The sequence below is a fragment of the Lotus japonicus genome, chromosome 2 (genome assembly GCF_012489685.1).
Source record: "Lotus japonicus ecotype B-129 chromosome 2, LjGifu_v1.2".
In the NCBI taxonomy this organism is placed as follows: Eukaryota; Viridiplantae; Streptophyta; class Magnoliopsida; order Fabales; family Fabaceae; genus Lotus; species Lotus japonicus.
In genome coordinates this window covers 3,426,801-3,445,517 of record NC_080042.1, presented here as the reverse complement: position 1 = coordinate 3,445,517, position 18,717 = coordinate 3,426,801, and the positions used below count along the sequence as shown (strand labels likewise).

The window sequence follows — 18,717 nt, the reverse complement described above, 5'->3', positions numbered from 1 at the left end:
ATAATGGTAACTTTCAATTGGCTAGTAACTAAAGAACGTTAATTCTCAAGTTGAAATCATTTAGGAATTAATAGATTATTGTTAGCAGTTTAATTGTGAGTTCATCGTAGTTAAGAAATTAACACGTATAAACCTAGGAAAGCACAATAGATAAGCTAAATAATTCATGAGTCAATTAGACTTTTAAGAACATAAATTAGATTGATGAAATCATACCCCTGGTACATTCTTTTTAACTGTTTAAATCCATCACCATCGTGTTTTTCAAAATTACAAACTATAACATCCCTAATTTCAAGACACAGAAAAAACAACCACCCAGCAATGCAAGAACAACCTTCCTAATCCCTAGAGGGAAAGCTCTCTTTAAAAACTTCTGCCAACCCTCGAACAACATCTTCATCACTACCTGGAAAAGACATTCCTAGAGACTTAGAAAGACACCAAGCCTAGGTTTTAATGAGGCTTTCTCATGAGTTGCATTTGGCACCAAATTTTTGTAGGCCTGGTAGGTTTTTTTCCATTTTACATGAGAAGATTGTTCTCATGAGTTTTTACTTATTCATCAATAAAATCTCTTTAGTTCTAAAAAAAAGCATCCCTAATTTTACTAGCTTAAGTAATGTATGAGTAAGATGATAAATTAAATTCAATCTTCTTCCTCAAAATCCAGATATATCGCTAACAAGTGATCATGCGAAGGAGTGAAATCGTCGTCCTTGGTGAAATGCCTTATAATATTATTGTAAAGTCATTTGGGTAATAAAAGATTGTTTTGGATCACTTATAATTAAATTAAGCGATCAAGAAACAGAGTATATCCTTTATATTGTGTTTATTAGATCTTTGATAAAGTTAGATCTCTTCTCGTCGTTAACATGATGAAATGCGGGATGTTAAAAATATTATACTCTTATTCCAAATGATTTTAAGTAAAGACTATTATTATTTCATTTTTCATGTTTTAGATTAATTTTCTATAGAATTAAAAATATTTAGGAGATTAATTTTGATGCCTGGATAGTGTAAAGATTGTTTATAATATCAAACAATCATATTTCAAAAAGGTATCATATAAATTAATTAAATTAAATAAAAAAAATTATTTTTATCAGCATCCTTGAATTTTGATCGGATGATATTTACTCAATATATATATTTTTTTGAAATGGTATTTACTCAATATTTAATGTATATATTTTAGGAAGATTTGTTACGGAATAAAATTGATTATCTTACTTGTATATATGTTTCATGTAGATATGGAAAATAAAATGTTATTGAACTAGTTTTCATATGTATGCTCATGGATCTTTTTATTGTGCAAAAAATGATTTGGTGGCTCGGCTCCGGCTACCATCACGATTTAGAGCATGAATTTAGAATCATAGGTCGCTTAAAAATGTGCTTTCATATTTCACACCATTAGAGCTCTCACATGAACATTGGCAATCAAACAATTAATTTTTTAGAAAAGTGGTCTATCGATTCCAATTGAGCCAAATGGTATTGTTATGCATGAGTCTATTAATAATTGAATTTGACTCTATATAAAGTTGCATTATATTTTTTTTTAAATGTATAACAAAAATATCTAGATTATACTTAATAATAAATTCAAATATTGTTCACATGAACTAGAATCTCTTCTTCAACAAAAACTCCAATCTCATATTTATGACACGTGCTATAAAGCATTTATTAATTTTTCATAGTTCGGGAAGAACTTTAAAGCTTGCAAATACATGTGTGGTTCACGCACATGAATCTTCCTTGGCATCTTGCACCTACATTGGCACAATCTCTGTTTGTTAGACAATGAAAGCGGCCAACAGGGCAACCAGGGCAACCAGGGTCATAGTCTACTTCAACTTCATTTACCATGCGTGCATCTTCTATGGGTATATCTGAGGATGAAAGTCCTACAAAGATTTTTGTATGATTTTAATATTTCAGGCAGATCAGTGTATAAAAAAAACATTACAAATAAAATTAAAATATCAAATAATTGCATACCATTGCAAGCTGCTTCTATTGCAAGAATAACAAGTATGAATGTTGTAAATTTCAATGAAGCCTTCACCATTTCTTCTTGTGTTGTAGTATTGAGATGAGGGAATGAAATATGTAGCTTGAAAGTTTTGAGAGAGAACTTCGAATACAATTCAGCTTAATTTTGAATATATATAGTAGAGGGGAGGAACATGATCGAAATATTTTACGTTGACTTTGAACTCCTGAATAGTCATTTTTTATTAAGATCCCAATTTGTGGTTTGGACTGATTCTTCAAATCTTCACATTTACAAATTTTCTATACTTAAACTTAACATGTTTGGAATAAGTTATAATCTATCTATATTTATTTAAAATTGAGTTGAATTTTTTAAATATTGAATAGTAAGATATTTATGCGCTTTTGGCCTTTCAATAACAGCAAGATATATATAAATGATTTTAATTACATTCAACTAAAGATTTTACTATAAATTAATCTTAAAATAATATTTCCACTAAAATAGAAAAATTAATAAACTGATATTAAATTTTATTTTCATTATAATAATTTAAATATGAATATAGTCAAATATATAATTTTTTTTGAAAATGCAAAAGATTATTACTAACCAAATCAAAACTTGAGAACAACCCTCTCAAGTAGGAACCTAAGAACAAGATTAAGGTTATAACTCTCATAAACGAGTTGTCCTATCACAACCTACCTTTGCCATATAACCAGCCACTGAATTGGCTTCACGAAAAATATGGTAAATCCCTACTATGTACTTCCATACTAATAATATCAATTAAATGAAAGTTACCTAAGAGCTTACAAGGATGATGAGAAGTAAAAGTGTATCATCTTGTTGCTAAGGAAGAATCACTCTCAATGAAAACATGACTTGTAAACCCCCGATTTCGGTGGCGTCACTTTAGTAACCAAAAAGAAATTAAAGCGGAAAAAACGTGAATATTTTTTTTTTATTTGACAGCATGACTAATCACTACACTAGAAAATGGCTTTTACAACGCCTCTTTAACAGCGGTTTACGGGTGAACCGCTCTAAAAAATTGCACGGAGCGGTTTTAAGATTTCTTACAGCGGTTGATTTTATAACCGCTATAATAAGCTGAGGCATTAACAGCGGTGTAAGCTTTAAACCGTTGTAAATAGGAAGGCCTGATTTTTTACAGCAGTTTCCGTGTCAACCGCTGTACGAAATTTTGTCATGAAAAATTAAGATTATTTTGTTGTTAAATGAAAACCCCATATAATATATTTTATCAAATAAAAAATAGAAAAAAGCACTCCCGAACCTTCTGTAAACCCTTTTCAGTTTCACCGCTCTCAATTTTGGGAAAAATTGAACATCCCGCTCAAAGAAGAGAGAAATTGTGGTTCGAAGAAGAAGAAGATTGTTGATTTCTTCACCAAGAAGAAGAAGAAGAAGAGTTTGCTGATTTTCCTTCGATTTCAACACAACACAGGAAGCATGAAAACCCCCGCTTCAGTTTTCTACAGAAACCCCGTGAAGTTCAGAATGTAAGTTCAAACTCTGAACCTTCTCTTCCGTTTTCTTCTGGTTTCACAATTCAAAACCCTAACCAACCAACCGCACAGGCCAACGGCGGAGAATCTGGTCCCAATTCGATTGGACATTGAAATCGACGCTAAGAGGTACAAAGATGCCTTCACATGGAACCCTTCCGGTAGGTTCAATTTCCGACAAAACCCTTATTGTTGTTCAATCATTCTACCACCACCACATTGATTGATTAATTGAATTGCAGATCCTGATCACGAGGTGGGTGTCTTTGCAAGACGTACTGTTAAAGACCTAAAGCTTCCTCCTCCTTTTGTTACTCAGATTGCTCAATCAATTGGTATAACTTCATCATTGGTTACTCAGATTCTGAATCAATTGGCTCCTTTTCTTTGATTTGGTAACCACAATCACCAAATCTTCTGTTGTTGCTTTTTTGTGCATGTGAGAATCTACTGTTGAGTTTATGTATGTTGGGCTTGTGTTATATCAGTCACAGCTAGCTGAATTTCGGTCGTATGAAGGCCAAGATATGTATGCTGGAGAGAAAATTATTCCCATCAAGGTCTCTTCTCTTTCTTACTCTAATGCAGTGTAAATGGTTATGTTCATTTAACCAAATGTTTGCAATTTTGAATTTTAAGAAATTTGTGTTGTTTTCTTTTGCCAGCTGTAAATCATATGCTGGTGAAGGACCAGTTTCTATGGGTAAGGCTGAAGAACTGGTGTTATATCATGAGATTGAACTGATTTGCTGCACTTTTTTTGTTGGTTCAGCTTGTATGTGTCTAAAATCATTGTTTCATTGTATTCTAGGACTTGAACAACTTTGAGAGTGATCTTGAAGAGTTAGCTAGAATCTTCTGCAAAGACATGGGTATTGAGGATCCTGAAGTTGGAGTAAGTATATCTAACTATGAGGCCGTTTGGATACCATAAATAAGCTCTTATTACAGCTTTTTCACTAGAAAAAAGCTAGAGCTTATTAAAAAGTGGTGTTTGGATAATTTATTTTAACTTATTAAAAAGCTTCTTAAAGATCTTTTTGAAAAGCTGGGTCCTGGAGCTTATTTTTTCTGCTTTTTCGGGAAGCTGTTACCTAAAACTTTATTGACAAAATTACCCTTAGCAAAATATCAGAATGACAAGCCTTGTCCTACATTTCAATTCTCTCCATCTGAAACACTAAACCCTAGCACACAAATGGTTCCCCACTGAATCTCGTCGCCGCCGCCGTCACGGCCTCCGCCGCCGTCACGATCGACATTCTTTGGATTCAACTCATCGACATTCTCATTCGAATTGAATCAGTTCATCAAAACCTAATGGTGCAGTTCCTTTTCTCTCTATTTCTCCTACCAAGGTGCGTCTTCGTCTGTTTCGAATTCATCAAATTGCGACTCTGTTTTCATTATCTTGAATTCTGATTTATCCCAAATTTGTGGTTTAATTTTTGTAGTTCTTATAGGTTACAATCCGATTAGGGTTTGATGGATAAGGGATTTATATGTTATAATCTGATTAGGGTTTGATAATTGATCCTGCTTATGTTATCAATTTTGAGAGATTCACTTTCTGTTGGTGGTTCTGTTCTTTGCCAATTTCGAATTCATCTGGTTGCGTTCTGATTTTTGTGATTTTCATTTTGTGTGAATTTGTTCCCCAAATTTCCAGTTCAACATTGTGATTGAAATTGAAATCACCACACTGAAATCTGATTAGGCATGGAGCCTAATCAAATCAAAATATTTATAATTACATGGATCTGTATGTGTCTTATGTAGTTATGTTAGATTTTATTTCTTATTTCTTTGTTCTGTTTCCCTGTAGTAGATTTGATATGATTAACTTATGGCTAGTGATCATGGTGCTATATATATGCTTTGAGACTTTGTTAATGTCATCTTCTGATCATTTTAAGCTTAGTGGTTAACAAGTGATAAGACTACGTGTGATGACTGTTTAACTTTGAGGAACAATGATATGGTAAACACTAATCAAAGTGTGACAATTTGAAGAATTTTAACACTATAAAGACCAACAAAACAAAATTGAAGCAAAGGATTAAAGCTAAAGAAAATTGAATTGGGTGATTCTTTCAAAGTTGAATGCTTCATTGCATGGTGGAACTGTAATTTGCAGAACTTGACAACACCCCATTTTGATTTTCTACTTTAATTTGCAGAGCTTGAAACAAAGAGAATTTTGCTTGACATTTTTAAGGAAAAGCAGAAGAAAAGTGCTGAAGCTTCTACAATACCAAGTTTCTACAAGAAGGTATGTGAAAGCATTGCTTGTTCACACTCACTTTGGTATGTTACACCCACTTATCAATGGTAGGTTTGATTTTTAGCTTCTTTTGCTTCTAGGTTTGATTCTGTTTTCTACTTTTTTTTTTCTTTTTTCTTTTTTCTCAATTATCAATGGCATCATCATCTATGTACTGTGTTCTCTGGTAGCATTTCATTTCATGGACAAGTTGAAACGGTTGCTGTTTAAGAAAGATAGTTAGTTAACTTGCAATATTAATTGAATTGAATGATGTGCTTACCATTCACTTATATACTGTTTCTTAAAGCTTGTTGAAATGTCTCAAGTTCATGTGAAACGAAATAGAGCAGATTGGAGTGATAAGAATCTTGGAATTTTTTTGAAAGTGTGCGTTGAAGAGGTACGTGCTGGGAATAGACCTCACACTCACTTTACAAGAACTGGATGGGCAAATATACAAGCCAAGTGTAAGACCCAAGTTTTTAAGCTTAGAATAAGTGGAAGAGATTTCCATTTACGATTAGGCTTGATGTATCGTGAAGGGAAACCTGAACAAGAGTCTACCAAATGAAATAAATTTATGAAGGAGAAAGTTCAGGAAAAGTCAAAGGATTGTATCGAAGTCGATCTAAGTTATAGCACGACTAATATTCGTTTCAAAACCAAGGACAAGAACCTTAGGAAATCAGACTATGTTCCACCCTTGGAACACTATAGGAATAAAATTTCCAAAGATGTTCCACCCTTGGAACACTGTAGGAATTTAGTCCAAAAATCTTCAGAGAAATGTTAGAACTTCTCTTATTCCATATATAACCATCGTTTCGAGGCGAAACCCTAGAATCTACGAACGTCCGATTCCAACCCTCGGAAGTTTGCCGAAACTGAAACCCTGGTATTTCAAAACCCTAAAATCAACCGACAATGAAGACTTTTTCTATTCTGAACATCAAATGAAGATTCCACATGCGTACACCCATTTCTCTTGATGATTTCAATATTTCTTCAGAAGGAAGTTTTCTATTCCGACATTCGATGTAAAAAGTAACTTATCGGGTAAAATAGTTTTTACACCGACTTTGCATTAGCCACCTAAAATACAAGGAAACCTCTGTTGAGTTTTGGATTTATGTCGCCAAAACCTATCTTAGAATTCACGGAGAATGAAGCCGGAAAAATCAGATTCGCGAAACTTTCATTTTCCCGCGTTTTGCCAACCTCTATATATAGCATTAAAAACAAGCCTCGAAAACCAAAAATCATACCGATATTTCTTTGAAGAATTAGAAGATTCAGCGGGGAGAATATCGTGTCTAGAATACATTGGAATCAGTAGGAAGAATCGGAAATCACTCATATTTTTATCTTAACTCTATGAGCTAAATCCTCCGATATCTAAACAAATCTGTACCGGTTTACAAAATATCTTTTGAAAATATCTTTACAAAATATCTGTTCATCCTTATCCAATCTTTGATAAATACCTATTCATCCTTATCCGATCTTTGATATATATCTACTCATTTCTTGGTTAATGGATCATTTTAATTTGCTCAAAGTGATCATAATTTATACTTTACTATTTCATAAAGTTCCTCATAATTTTTAGTATAGTTATATATCCATTATATATTTTTCTCTTAACTTTGTGAGCTAAATTCTTCAGTGTCTAAATCAATTTATACCAGTTTACAAATATCTTTCCTAAATATCTAAACTTCCTTATCCTCCCTCACTCACTCTGTCGACATCTCTCTCTCTCATTACACTTTTTCTTCATTTTTCTTCCTTGACCCATTTCCTACTTCTTCTTCTGCCTATTTTCCAAAAGCTGCAGCACCCACGCACATCATCAATCTTCTCATCACCATTTTCCTCCTTGCTGCCCACGCACACATGTTTCTTCTTTCTTTCTTTCCTACTTTCATGTTGTTTCCTTTCCATTGCAACAAGCCACCACCGTCACTAACCCACCACGTGCAAGCCACCACGTCCTCCCCCTCACGAAGCCACCGTGAGCAGAACGAAGCGAAACCGACGTCGCTGACGCCGTAATCTTCGATCTTCGATTCTAGTGTCATCGGACCTCTGTTCACAGCGAGGTTAGTACCGTTAGAACCCTTGCGACGTCCACAACAAAACCCATATTCCGGATCGCCGTTCCGTCGCCGTCAACCGCCGCCGTTGCCGCCTTCGGGAGCTTTTTCCGGTCAACTCCGCCGACCAATGGAAAAACGGAGTGTACTGCGACGATCCTTGCCGCGAGGAGAGCAAAACCCTATCTTCAATTTCGTATTTGGGTCATTTTATTCAATGACCCCGACAACCACCGTCGACCTTCGGCTGAACTTTATGGGCAAACCGTCGACTCTTTGGGGAAACGGACAGCGCCGTTGAGTTTCTGGCCGCGAAAGGATGAAGGAACAACCTTCCTTTATGTCTTCGGCGACAGTTCCTCCGTCAACCCCGTGAGCCGCAACTTTGTCTGGCGACTCTTCGCCGACAAGTTTCAGAAACTTGATTTTCGTACGATGAACGGAAGCACCTTGCATCGAAGCTACACAATGGGAGGAATCGAGCCAACATATGCAAATAAAGATGTAATCGGATCGGAGTTGCACCTTAGTATGGAAATTGGCTAAGGTGAGGGTTACTCTCTGAATTTACTAGATAATGCTTTAGGTGTCGACGAATTCGACTTGATTTATGTGTTATGCACTCAATTGCTAAATGTCTGAAATGATTTCTGAGGCTTCGGCCGAGCTTGTTAATTTCATGATGCATTGATATCGTATGCTAAATGGTTAATCTAGGATGTGCGATATCTGCTATATATGCTAAGTGCTACGTGGTTAATTTAGGATGTGTTGATGCATAGATTTTATTTGTTGTATTGTGCTAATTTAACTATGCTATTGCACATATATCTGTGGAACTGAGGAGTGAGAATAACGGGCAGGTCATGCCGATTTTATTTTGAGAGCTTGAGAAAGTTTGACGGGACGAACGGAGTTCGGGCCTTGTTATGGTTTTAGTGGATCGAGACATTCTCTGGGAATTACTTGGGATTATGGGAACTTTGAAACTCATAGGGATTACGATAAGACTAAAAGGAACTATTTTTACAAGGAAAATTCATAAGATATTAAACAACCTCTAAACCTTTAAATAATGATAACAATCTCAGATGCAAGCTTAGGATGCAAATCTTAGTTTTGGAAAACGAGAAGTGTCGCCGGATCCAAGTGTTGAGAAAGATTGGGAGTTCTGAGTATGTTGATACTCATTCGCTCTTTGAGCAGTTTTGACCATCGGATTGAGATGAGTCGGATGATTTGGAGATCATCATGAGTTATGTATTGTTGTGAAGAAGTGTCTTTTGTCGCAGAATCGACTGTTACCTTAGGGTAAGCTTTTAGAGACTTTAATTTACCTAGAACACGTGGCGACGTGTCGAGTGAGATTCGGAGACGTTGTTTGACTAATCATCCTGCATTCATGCAACATTAATGAGGTATTAACACAGGACGTACTCTGGACCTCGTCGGTTTCCAAAATGGTCATAAGACCCGGAATGTCGTGTAAGAGCGTTTGTAGACGACTCTTGTAGCAGACCGAAATGGCAGACCTCCGGGTTTACTGCTGATCTAGCTACCTTGGTTTGGTTTAAGAGGCACGCGGGCAGAAATGGTCCCACCGTTGCTGGTGCTAGGATTGACCCGTTGATGTCCATCCCAGAGGCACGCGAGCGGAAATGGTCCCACCGTTGCTGGTGCTAGGATTGACTCGTTGATGTCCATACCTTTGTTTGGTGTAAGAGGCACGCGGGCAGAAATGGTCCCACCGTTGCTGGTGCTAGGATTGATCCGTTTGATGTCCATCCCTTTCCGGAATGCATTTGGTTAACTGGGTTAACCGCCATATCATTTCATGCAACATGCATACTGACTTAGTTGCTGAGTGTGATTGATAATTGTTAATCCTATTTGATGCATGTTAATTGCTACTATCGTCTTTTATATTCATGATGAATTGTACAACCCTAGGATGTTATCCCTAGCTATAAGCCTAAGTGGCTATTCTATTATCTGTATCTATTGGTGCTATTCATTACATAATTCTTTGGAGTTGACCCTCGCGTCTTCTGTGTGTGTTTTGGCGGACAAACGCCCATTGTCAGATGTCCTTGGCGGGCTGGTTCACGATGGTTCACCCTTCGGGGGGAACTAGTGTGGAGATGCTGGAACAGGAGCGCATCGTGGTAGCGAGCGGAGGACGGATGGTGTACATAGACTTGGTCGTTCAGGATTCAGATTCGGACGACGATCACGCTAGCGTGTAGGATTGAGTGTTAGTGTGAGCTCTTCGAGATGGGATCAGTGTAGGAGTAGAGTCTTATCTCTGAACATCATTTGTTTCTTTGGGGACAGGGTAGTTTCCCACCTATAGTTTTTTGTGTGGTTTCTCTACGGGAATCATAGAGAGTTGGTTGGACTAGGAGGTCTTGTTTCAGGCCGTTTGGGCTGACTTATTCTTATTTTGAGGGACAGTGTTGCAGACACTTGACCTTTCTTTTGGATTATACCTTTTGCCTTCGGGCGCTACTTTTCTACTTCCCGTCACTGGAGGTTTACTCGTGACGTGGTTAGCTACTTACAGCGGGGGCTGTAATATATATTGCATATTAGTTCTGTTGTCTTTCGCACTTGCATTTTATTTAATTCAGTCTTGTCTATATCATCGACGGAAAAAAAAATATATATTCACGTTTTTCCGCATTAGTTTATCTTTTGGTTACTAAAGTGACGCCACCGAAATCGGGGTGTTACACCAAGTTCAACAATGCCACAAAGTTAGCATATGATTATAAAAAATTTAAAAATAAGTGGGATCATTTGAAAGTAGATTGGGCATTATGGACAAAGCTTAATGCAATAGAATCAGGTCTTGGTTGGGATGCGACTAAGAGAACAGTAGCTGCTAGTGATGAATGGTGGGAGGCCAAAATCAAGGTATGTGTGATGACTGTTTATTTCAGCTATTGTATTTGCATGATCTGCTCTACAATTTCCTGAGTTTTGCAAGTGTTAATCCTTGTTTTTCTTTTTCACAGGAGAGTCCTGAGGTTGGAAAGTTTAGAGATGAAGGTCTGAAATTTTTTCCTGAGATGGAAATTTTATTCAAGGGTGTAGTTGCTACTGGTCTTGCAGCATATGCTCCATCTGAAGATTCAAGAGACTCTCACGGTCAAAGCATTGGAGTGGAAGAGTCATTTGATGCTGATATTGATGAGGCCGAAACAGAAGAGCATGGGATTGAGGTAGAAATGACAGCGCAACCATCATCTTCAAGGGGAAATGGACAAAGGAAGAGAGGTAGAGAGGGTGAGAAGAAAGTTGGGGCTGCGGCTAACCTCTCTAGTCAATTGGAACGTGTTATTAATAGCTTTGAGTCAAGTGATCCTGGATCTAAAAATGATCCTGCTAACATCAATGCATGTGTAGAGAGGCTAAAGAATCTACCAGGGCTCACTCGTGGGAGTGATTTATTTTACACGGGCATTAGTCTTATGGACAAAAGGGAGAATAGGCTTATCTTTCTTTCCTTAGAGGAGCCTACACTGCAGCTTGGATGGATTAAGTCTAAACACAAATAGGCTTATTTGGATATGTGATCTTATATGGTCTTGTTTGGATATTTTATGACATATGTTAGTGTTATGACTTTATGAATTTTGGATATGCGATCTTATGTGGTCTTGTTTGGATATTTTATGACATATGTTAGTGTTATGACTTTCTGAATTTTGGATATGTGATCTTCTATGAGCTTGTTTGGATATTTTATGACATGATATTTTAGTTTTGCTTTCCACTTTTATTGGTTTGATATAATTTTAACAATGAAATCTCACAGGATGTCTTCATCAGAGTTAGAGGAGAAGAAAAAGGTTGTGTACGCACTTGTATGTGAAGTTGTGAATTACTTCACGAGTAATGTTGTCAAAAGTCCACGTAGAGATTCAGATCAAACAGGTTATCGTTGGGTTTCTGAAATTCTAAATGGTCATCCGATTCGTTGTTACCAAATGTTTAGAATGAAGAAACATGTCTTCTTCCATTTATGTGATGTGTTGCAAAACAAGTATAACTTGAGGCCAACTCGCAATGTGGGAATTTATGAGCAGGTTGCTTTTTTTTTTATACATGGTGGGTCAACCAGCTTCTGTTCGCATTTTAGAGGAGAGATTCCAACATTCTGGAGAAACAATATCTAGACAGTTTCATAGCGTCCTAAATGTTGTTTGTGGACTTGCAAGAGACATAATTAAACCTATTGACTCATCATTTAGTGATGTTCCTGATGAGATTAAGAATGATGTCAGATATTACCCTTATTTTAAAGATTGCATTGGTGCAATAGATGGTACTCACATAAGAGTTTGTGTTCCTCCTCAACTCCAGGCAACTTATATTGGTAGGAAAGGTTACACTACCACTAATGTCATGGCTGCTTGCGATTTCAACATGTGTTTCACCTTTGTCTGGGCTGGGTGGGAGGGTTCTGCACATGATGCTAAGATTTTTATGGAGGCTCTGCGTAGACCATCATTGCATTTTCCCCATCCTCCTCATGGTACGTAATATTTAAAACTTATAATTATATAATATTGTTACACTTATGTATTAACATGCGATAATATTTTATTGTTTAGGTAAATATTATCTTGTTGATGCGGGATACCCTACTTTTATGGGTTTTCTAGGGCCATACAAAAAAAATAGGTATCATCTTCCGCAATTCAGAAATGGACCTAGAATAACAGGGAGAGTTGAGGTGTTCAATTATTATCATTCTAGTCTTCGCAATGTGATTGAACGATCATTTGGTTGTTGCAAAGCAAAATGGAAGATACTAGGTAGTATGCCTTCTTATGATTTGAAGACACAAAACAAAATCATTACGGCTTGTATGGCTTTGCATAACTTTATTAGAAGAAATGATAGAAGTGATGAAGAATTTGATGCAAATTATGAAAATGAAGATGGAGGAGGAGAAAATGAAGCTGGCCCAAGTACTGTTACATGGGAGGAACCTGATTTTCAAAGTTCCTTGCAAATGGAGCAAATTAGGGAACACATCAAAAATATGTTTCCAACACGAGTTTAGCTTTTTTCCTAGTTATCTATGATACTTTAGTAGATATGTCTTTTTATTTGTAAGGTGGTATGATTATATTCAAGACTACGAATTATGATTTGTATTAACTATTTGATACTTGATATGGTTTGACGTTATTGTTAAAGCGGAAAAAACGTGAATATTTTTTTTTTTGATTTGACAGCATGACTAATCACTACACTAGAAAATGGCTTTTACAACGCCTCTTTAACGGCGGTTTACGGGTGAACCGCTCAAAAAATTGCACGGAGCGGTTTTAAGATTTCTTACAGCGGTTGATTTTATAACCGCTATAATAAGCTGAGGCATTAACAGCGGTGTAAGCTTTAAACCGTTGTAAATAGGAAGGCCTGATTTTTTACAGCAGTTTCCGTGTCAACCGCTGTACGAAATTTTGTCATGAAAAATTAAGATTATTTTGTTGTTAAATGAAAACCCCATATAATATATTTTATCAAATAAAAAATAGAAAAAAGCACTCACGAACCTTCTGTAAACCCTTTTCAGTTTCACCGCTCTCAATTTTGGGAAAAATTGAACATCCCGCTCAAAGAAGAGAGAAACTGTGGTTCAAAGAAGAAGAAGATTGTTGATTTCTTCACCAAGAAGAAGAAGAAGAAGAGTTTGCTGATTTTCCTTCGATTTCAACACAACACAGGAAGCATGAAAACCCCCGCTTCAGTTTTCTACAGAAACCCCGTGAAGTTCAGAATGTAAGTTCAAACTCTGAACCTTCTCTTCCGTTTTCTTCTGGTTTCACAATTCAAAACCCTAACCAACCAACCGCACAGGCCAACGGCGGAGAATCTGGTCCCAATTCGATTGGACATTGAAATCGACGCTAAGAGGTACAAAGATGCCTTCACATGGAACCCTTCCGGTAGGTTCAATTTCCGACAAAACCCTTATTGTTGTTCAATCATTCTACCACCACCACATTGATTGATTAATTGAATTGCAGATCCTGATCACGAGGTGGGTGTCTTTGCAAGACGTACTGTTAAAGACCTAAAGCTTCCTCCTCCTTTTGTTACTCAGATTGCTCAATCAATTGGTATAACTTCATCATTGGTTACTCAGATTCTGAATCAATTGGCTCCTTTTCTTTGATTTGGTAACCACAATCACCAAATCTTCTGTTGTTGCTTTTTTGTGCATGTGAGAATCTACTGTTGAGTTTATGTATGTTGGGCTTGTGTTATATCAGTCACAGCTAGCTGAATTTCGGTCGTATGAAGGCCAGGATATGTATGCTGGAGAGAAAATTATTCCCATCAAGGTCTCTTCTCTTTCTTACTCTAATACAGTGTAAATGGTTATGTTCATTTAACCAAATGTTTGCAATTTTGAATTTTAAGAAATTTGTGTTGTTTTCTTTTGCCAGCTTGATCTTTGTGTAAATCATATGCTGGTAAAGGACCAGTTTCTATGGGTAAGGCTGAAGAACTGGTGTTATATCATGAGATTGAACTGATTTGCTGCACTTTTTTTGTTGGTTCAGCTTGTATGTGTCTAAAATCATTGTTTCATTGTATTCTAGGACTTGAACAACTTTGAGAGTGATCCTGAAGAGTTAGCTAGAATCTTCTGCAAAGACATGGGTATTGAGGATCCTGAAGTTGGGGTAAGTATATCTAACTATATCACTAATAATAAATTATGATGTGTTATACTTCCACACACAGTACTTGCTATTTTGGACATGTTGGAGTAGTGTTAAAACTTAAAAGTTAAAACTTCATGCTCCCTGAGAAACGCCAAGAAAGAATGAGAAGTGAAAATTTAACTTGTGCTAACTTAACTTTAGTTTCCATTATCTTTCTTCTTGGGAACATCATAGGATTTTGGTAGATGGGAAAGCTTTTGTTGTTAATACCTTTTTCTTTGTGTTGTATAACAAGAAAATAATATGTTGGATTATCAATTTCAGGTTGCCATTCATTTTTGGATTAGATGGAGTTATTATGCTCTAGCATACATTAGAATTTAAATTCTGTTAGTGCTTATTGTATTTTTAAGTTTTTGATATCTTATTTTAGAAAAATGAGGTTCAGTGAATGATGATATAAAAATAACATTAGATACCTAAACAATCCAAGCTTGTCATAAGTTTGTAGTGCTTTTCTAGTAACAAGACATTGTTTGCAGAACTGTCGCACTAATATGTAAGTACTGGTAATCTTTGTGATATAGTAGCTGCTAAGTATCCTTTGCCTCGTGATATAGCTGGCAACCTATAACTTGTAGCTAAGTTAATGTAAAATGGAGTAGTGTCTGTTTATAAACTTGTCTATTTATTTATATGAAGTTTTCTATATAGAACAAAGATATCTGAGTTTACAGCATTCATTTAGTGTTTATTCTTTGGCTTTTGTAGTGCCCTCGTCAGACTAATAGTGTTGATTGCGGATATTATGTGATAAAGTTCATGAAAGATATCATCACTCACCAACAACTTGTGATCCCAACGAAAGTAAGAAACTTTGATATGCGTTCGCATTGGATTTTAAAAGCTCTAATTGTAACTTAACTCTATTTTTATGTTGTTTTGTAGTATTTTGAAGATAATTGTTTGGGAAAGGGCATTGCAGGAGCAAAACAACAAGCTAACAAAGGTATAAGTCACATTCCTCATTAACATTTCAATCTAAGTCTGCTAACCAATAAATGATTCAAAATTTATATTTTATTGCATTAAGACTAGACTAAGGAGAAAGCGAAGAAACTAACAGAACATCCACCTACCCAGCTCCCCAGAAAACACTTGCAAATGTTCTTCCACCTCCAACTTATATTCTTCAAAGCTAAAGACACCAAAAAGACAATTTCCTTCTCTAACTCACAGGTACTTATCTTGTTTCTAAGTATTGTAGACAAGGGACGTCTTAGTGTCACTTTTCTTTTCTTAGGGGTTCACTCTTTGTTTATATATGTTTGGGCAAGGTTGCTTAGAATACAATGTCTTGCCAACTTTATATGTGGATCCTAATACAAGGACTATGGGGGTGAAGATTTAGTGCTTTGTTAATTTACTATTGAGCTGTTTTTTTTCCTTTCTCATCTCTTCAATTGCCAATGGAGATTGATTTTTGCAACTAACAATTACCTTCTAAGTTTGAGGCCACCATTTTCTATTGTCATGACTGGTGACATTTACTTATGTTTGTTTCCAAACTGTGCTTTTGTAGGAATGCAGGTTTTTGAGAACTTATCATGCATAATCTGAATGCTATTGGAAGGTATAACCTGTTCCTCAATGGTAACCTATTATTTATATTTTTATCATTTGCTTAATTTCTTAATGGCATAGTTATGCTAAATTATACTTGGTAGAGAAGTCTAGAAAGATACATAATCAAATATGCTGTTTCAGGTTGCCATTCATTTTTGGATTAGTGGAGTTATTATGCTCTTGCATACATTAGAATTTAAATTCTGTTAGTGCTTATTGTATTTTTAAGCTTTTGATGATATCTTATTTTAGAAAAATGAGGTTCAGTGAATGATGATATAAAATTAACATTAGATACCTAGACAAAAACTCTCATGTTTAGGTTAATTATTGATATGTTGAAGTTTAGGAAATATTGATTCTATATATGGCTGAATGTTGATATGTTGTAATTTAGAAAAATGTTGATCTTATGGCTGAACAGGGGTAATTCAGGGGCTGAAAAAACTGTAATGGACATCACTCAATTATAGCGGTTAAACATAAAAACCGCTGTAAAAAGTAAGCCACATAACCGCTGTTGTAGGTGCGTATTTACAGCGGTTATTCTGAATAAACCGCTGAAATAAGGAACATTTTACAGCGGTTTGAACCGCTGTAGAGTCTTTTACAGCGGCGAGATCTACAGCGGTTCAAAACCGCTGTAAAAGGCCTTTTTTAAGCGCTGTAAAAGGCTATTTCTGGTGTAGTGAATGTACAATATATAATTACAGCCCCCGCTGTAAGTAGCGAACCACGTCACGAGTATCCTCCAGTGACGGGAAGTAACAGAAAGTAACGCCCAAAGGCAATATGTACAATCCAAAAAGGAAGGTCAAGTGTCCGCAACACAATCCCTCAAAAATGAGAATAAGTCAGCCCAAACGGCCTAAAACAAGACCCCTTAGTCCAACCAACTCTCTGTGATTTCCGTAGATAAACCACACAAAAAGCTATCGGTCAGGAAACTACCCTGTCCCCAAATGAAACATGACGGTTAGAGCTATGACTCTACTCCTACACTAATCCTGTCTAGAGGAGCTCACACCAGCACTCACGACTACATGCTAGCATGATCATCGTCCGAATCGGAATCCAGAACGACTAAGTCAATGTACACCATCCTCCCTCCTCTCGCTACCGCGACACGCTCCTGTGCTGGCCTCACGGTCTTAGGGCCCGAGCCATGGTCATCAATGATAGCAACAGTGGGTGAGCTAGCCGCAGAAGTCCCTCCCACAGGCTCCTACTCTGAGGGGCCCTCATCATCCGAAGATGACGGTGGTGGTGGTAATCCTACACCGGGTCACAGTGCACGCCGGGTGGCAGGTTGAAGCTCACAATGTATCTCCTCAGCACTCCTTCCGTCAAGTGTCCCAGACAGTCGACACGGTCCTCCATAATCCACCCCGAGTAAGTCGCTCGGTGGTCAGCGGGGTCGACCCCCCATGAGTCGGGGTCATCCTGATCGAGCATCTCGAATCTAGTCCCCCCCGAAGGGTGAACCATCGTAAACCAGTCCGCCATGGACATCTGACAAAGGGCGTAGTCCGCCATAACACACACAGAAGATGCGAGGGTCAACTCTAAAGAATTATGTAAGTAATAACTCCAATAGATACAGTTTAAGGGATAGCTACTTAGGCTTAGTAGTTAGTAATAGCATCATAACATTGTATATCTCTCAATGAATATAAATGACAATAATAACAATTAACATGCATCAAGTAAGATTAACAAGTATCAATCACACTCGGCAACTAAGTCAGTATGCATGTTGCATGAATGAGATGCCGGTTGACAAGATGCATTCCGGAGGGATGGGCATCAACGGATCAGCCCTAACACCAGACACGGTGAGACCATTTCGGCCCGTGTGCCTCTTACACCAACAACAACGGTAGTCAGATCAGCAGTAAACCCGAAGGTCTGCCATTTTGGTCTGCTACTAAGAATCACTGCAGTGTTCTTACGTGGAAATCTAGGTCTTATGACCATTTTGGAATCCGCCGAGGTCCGGCATCCCACCGTATATTAACCTCTTAATGTGTGCATGAATACAAAGTGATTAGCCAAACGTCTCCGACCTCACTCGACACGTCGCCACGTGTTCTAGCTAACTTATTGTCTCTAAAAGCATACCCTAAGGCAAATGTCGATTCTGCGACAAAAGACAATTAATTATAAACACATTATCTCATGATGATTTCTCGAATCATCCGACTCATCTCCATCCGATGGTCAAAACTGCTCAGCGAGCAAAGAGTATCAACATACTCGGAAACTACTCGTTTCCCGGCTTATCTTTTAGATAGCCCAACAACAAAACTGCTCCTCGAGCAAAAGAGTATCAACATACTCAGAACTTATTAGTTTCCTCAACACTTGGACTCGACGACACTTCTCATTTTCCAAAACTAAGATTTGAATCCTAAGCTTTCCTTCGAGATTGTTATCATTATTTAAAGATTTAGAGGTTGTTTAATGTCTTATGAATTTTCCTTGTAAA

The 18,717-nt window shown here is 36.9% G+C and overlaps 5 protein-coding genes across 9 annotated transcripts in view; all 5 read left to right on the top strand.

Moving 5' to 3' along the window:
- Window positions 1-3,305: 3,305 nt before the first annotated feature.
- Window positions 3,306-4,108, top strand: LOC130737425 (chromatin structure-remodeling complex protein BSH-like). The gene is made up of 4 exons (XM_057589185.1): window positions 3,306-3,543; window positions 3,622-3,710; window positions 3,792-3,884; window positions 4,038-4,108. The coding sequence occupies exons 1-4, from the start codon at window positions 3,494-3,496 to the stop codon at window positions 4,049-4,051; spliced, it is 246 nt and encodes an 81-aa protein (XP_057445168.1). The 5' UTR covers window positions 3,306-3,493; the 3' UTR covers window positions 4,052-4,108.
- Window positions 4,077-8,120, top strand: LOC130735924 (chromatin structure-remodeling complex protein BSH-like). The gene is made up of 5 exons (XM_057587794.1): window positions 4,077-4,138; window positions 4,189-4,252; window positions 4,361-4,444; window positions 5,730-5,821; window positions 6,123-8,120. The coding sequence occupies exons 1-5, from the start codon at window positions 4,077-4,079 to the stop codon at window positions 6,148-6,150; spliced, it is 330 nt and encodes a 109-aa protein (XP_057443777.1). The 3' UTR covers window positions 6,151-8,120.
- Window positions 8,121-10,657: 2,537 nt separating this feature from the next.
- On the top strand, window positions 10,658-11,471 carry LOC130735923 (L10-interacting MYB domain-containing protein-like). Its single transcript, XM_057587792.1, has 3 exons — window positions 10,658-10,667; window positions 10,721-10,827; window positions 10,929-11,471. Exons 1-3 carry the CDS (start codon window positions 10,658-10,660, stop codon window positions 11,469-11,471), a joined length of 660 nt encoding a protein of 219 aa, XP_057443775.1.
- Window positions 11,472-12,021: 550 nt separating this feature from the next.
- On the top strand, window positions 12,022-12,985 carry LOC130735922 (uncharacterized). Its single transcript, XM_057587791.1, has 2 exons — window positions 12,022-12,451; window positions 12,531-12,985. Exons 1-2 carry the CDS (start codon window positions 12,022-12,024, stop codon window positions 12,983-12,985), a joined length of 885 nt encoding a protein of 294 aa, XP_057443774.1.
- A 500-nt stretch (window positions 12,986-13,485) lies between these two features.
- Window positions 13,486-18,717, top strand: part of LOC130737424 (chromatin structure-remodeling complex protein BSH-like) — a 35,481-nt gene continuing 30,249 nt past the window's right edge. Inside the window, exons 1-10 of one of the 5 annotated variants that reach the window (XR_009018683.1) lie at window positions 13,486-13,710; window positions 13,789-13,877; window positions 13,959-13,972; window positions 14,211-14,276; window positions 14,382-14,429; window positions 14,538-14,621; window positions 15,375-15,470; window positions 15,552-15,612; window positions 15,747-15,842; window positions 16,186-16,236. Coding sequence is in view for 1 of the 5 variants with exons in the window: in XM_057589183.1 (XP_057445166.1) it covers window positions 13,661-13,710; window positions 13,789-13,877; window positions 13,959-14,051; window positions 14,161-14,276; window positions 14,382-14,429; window positions 14,538-14,621; window positions 15,375-15,470; window positions 15,552-15,612; window positions 16,186-16,223 (675 nt within the window). In the remaining 4 variants the exon portion in view is untranslated. Of the gene's footprint in view, window positions 13,711-13,788; window positions 13,878-13,958; window positions 14,052-14,160; window positions 14,277-14,381; window positions 14,430-14,537; window positions 14,622-15,374; window positions 15,471-15,551; window positions 15,613-15,696; window positions 15,843-16,185; window positions 16,239-18,717 lie in introns of those variants that run through there. The other 4 variants (XR_009018680.1, XR_009018682.1, XR_009018681.1 and 1 more) reach the window with 4 other exon arrangements.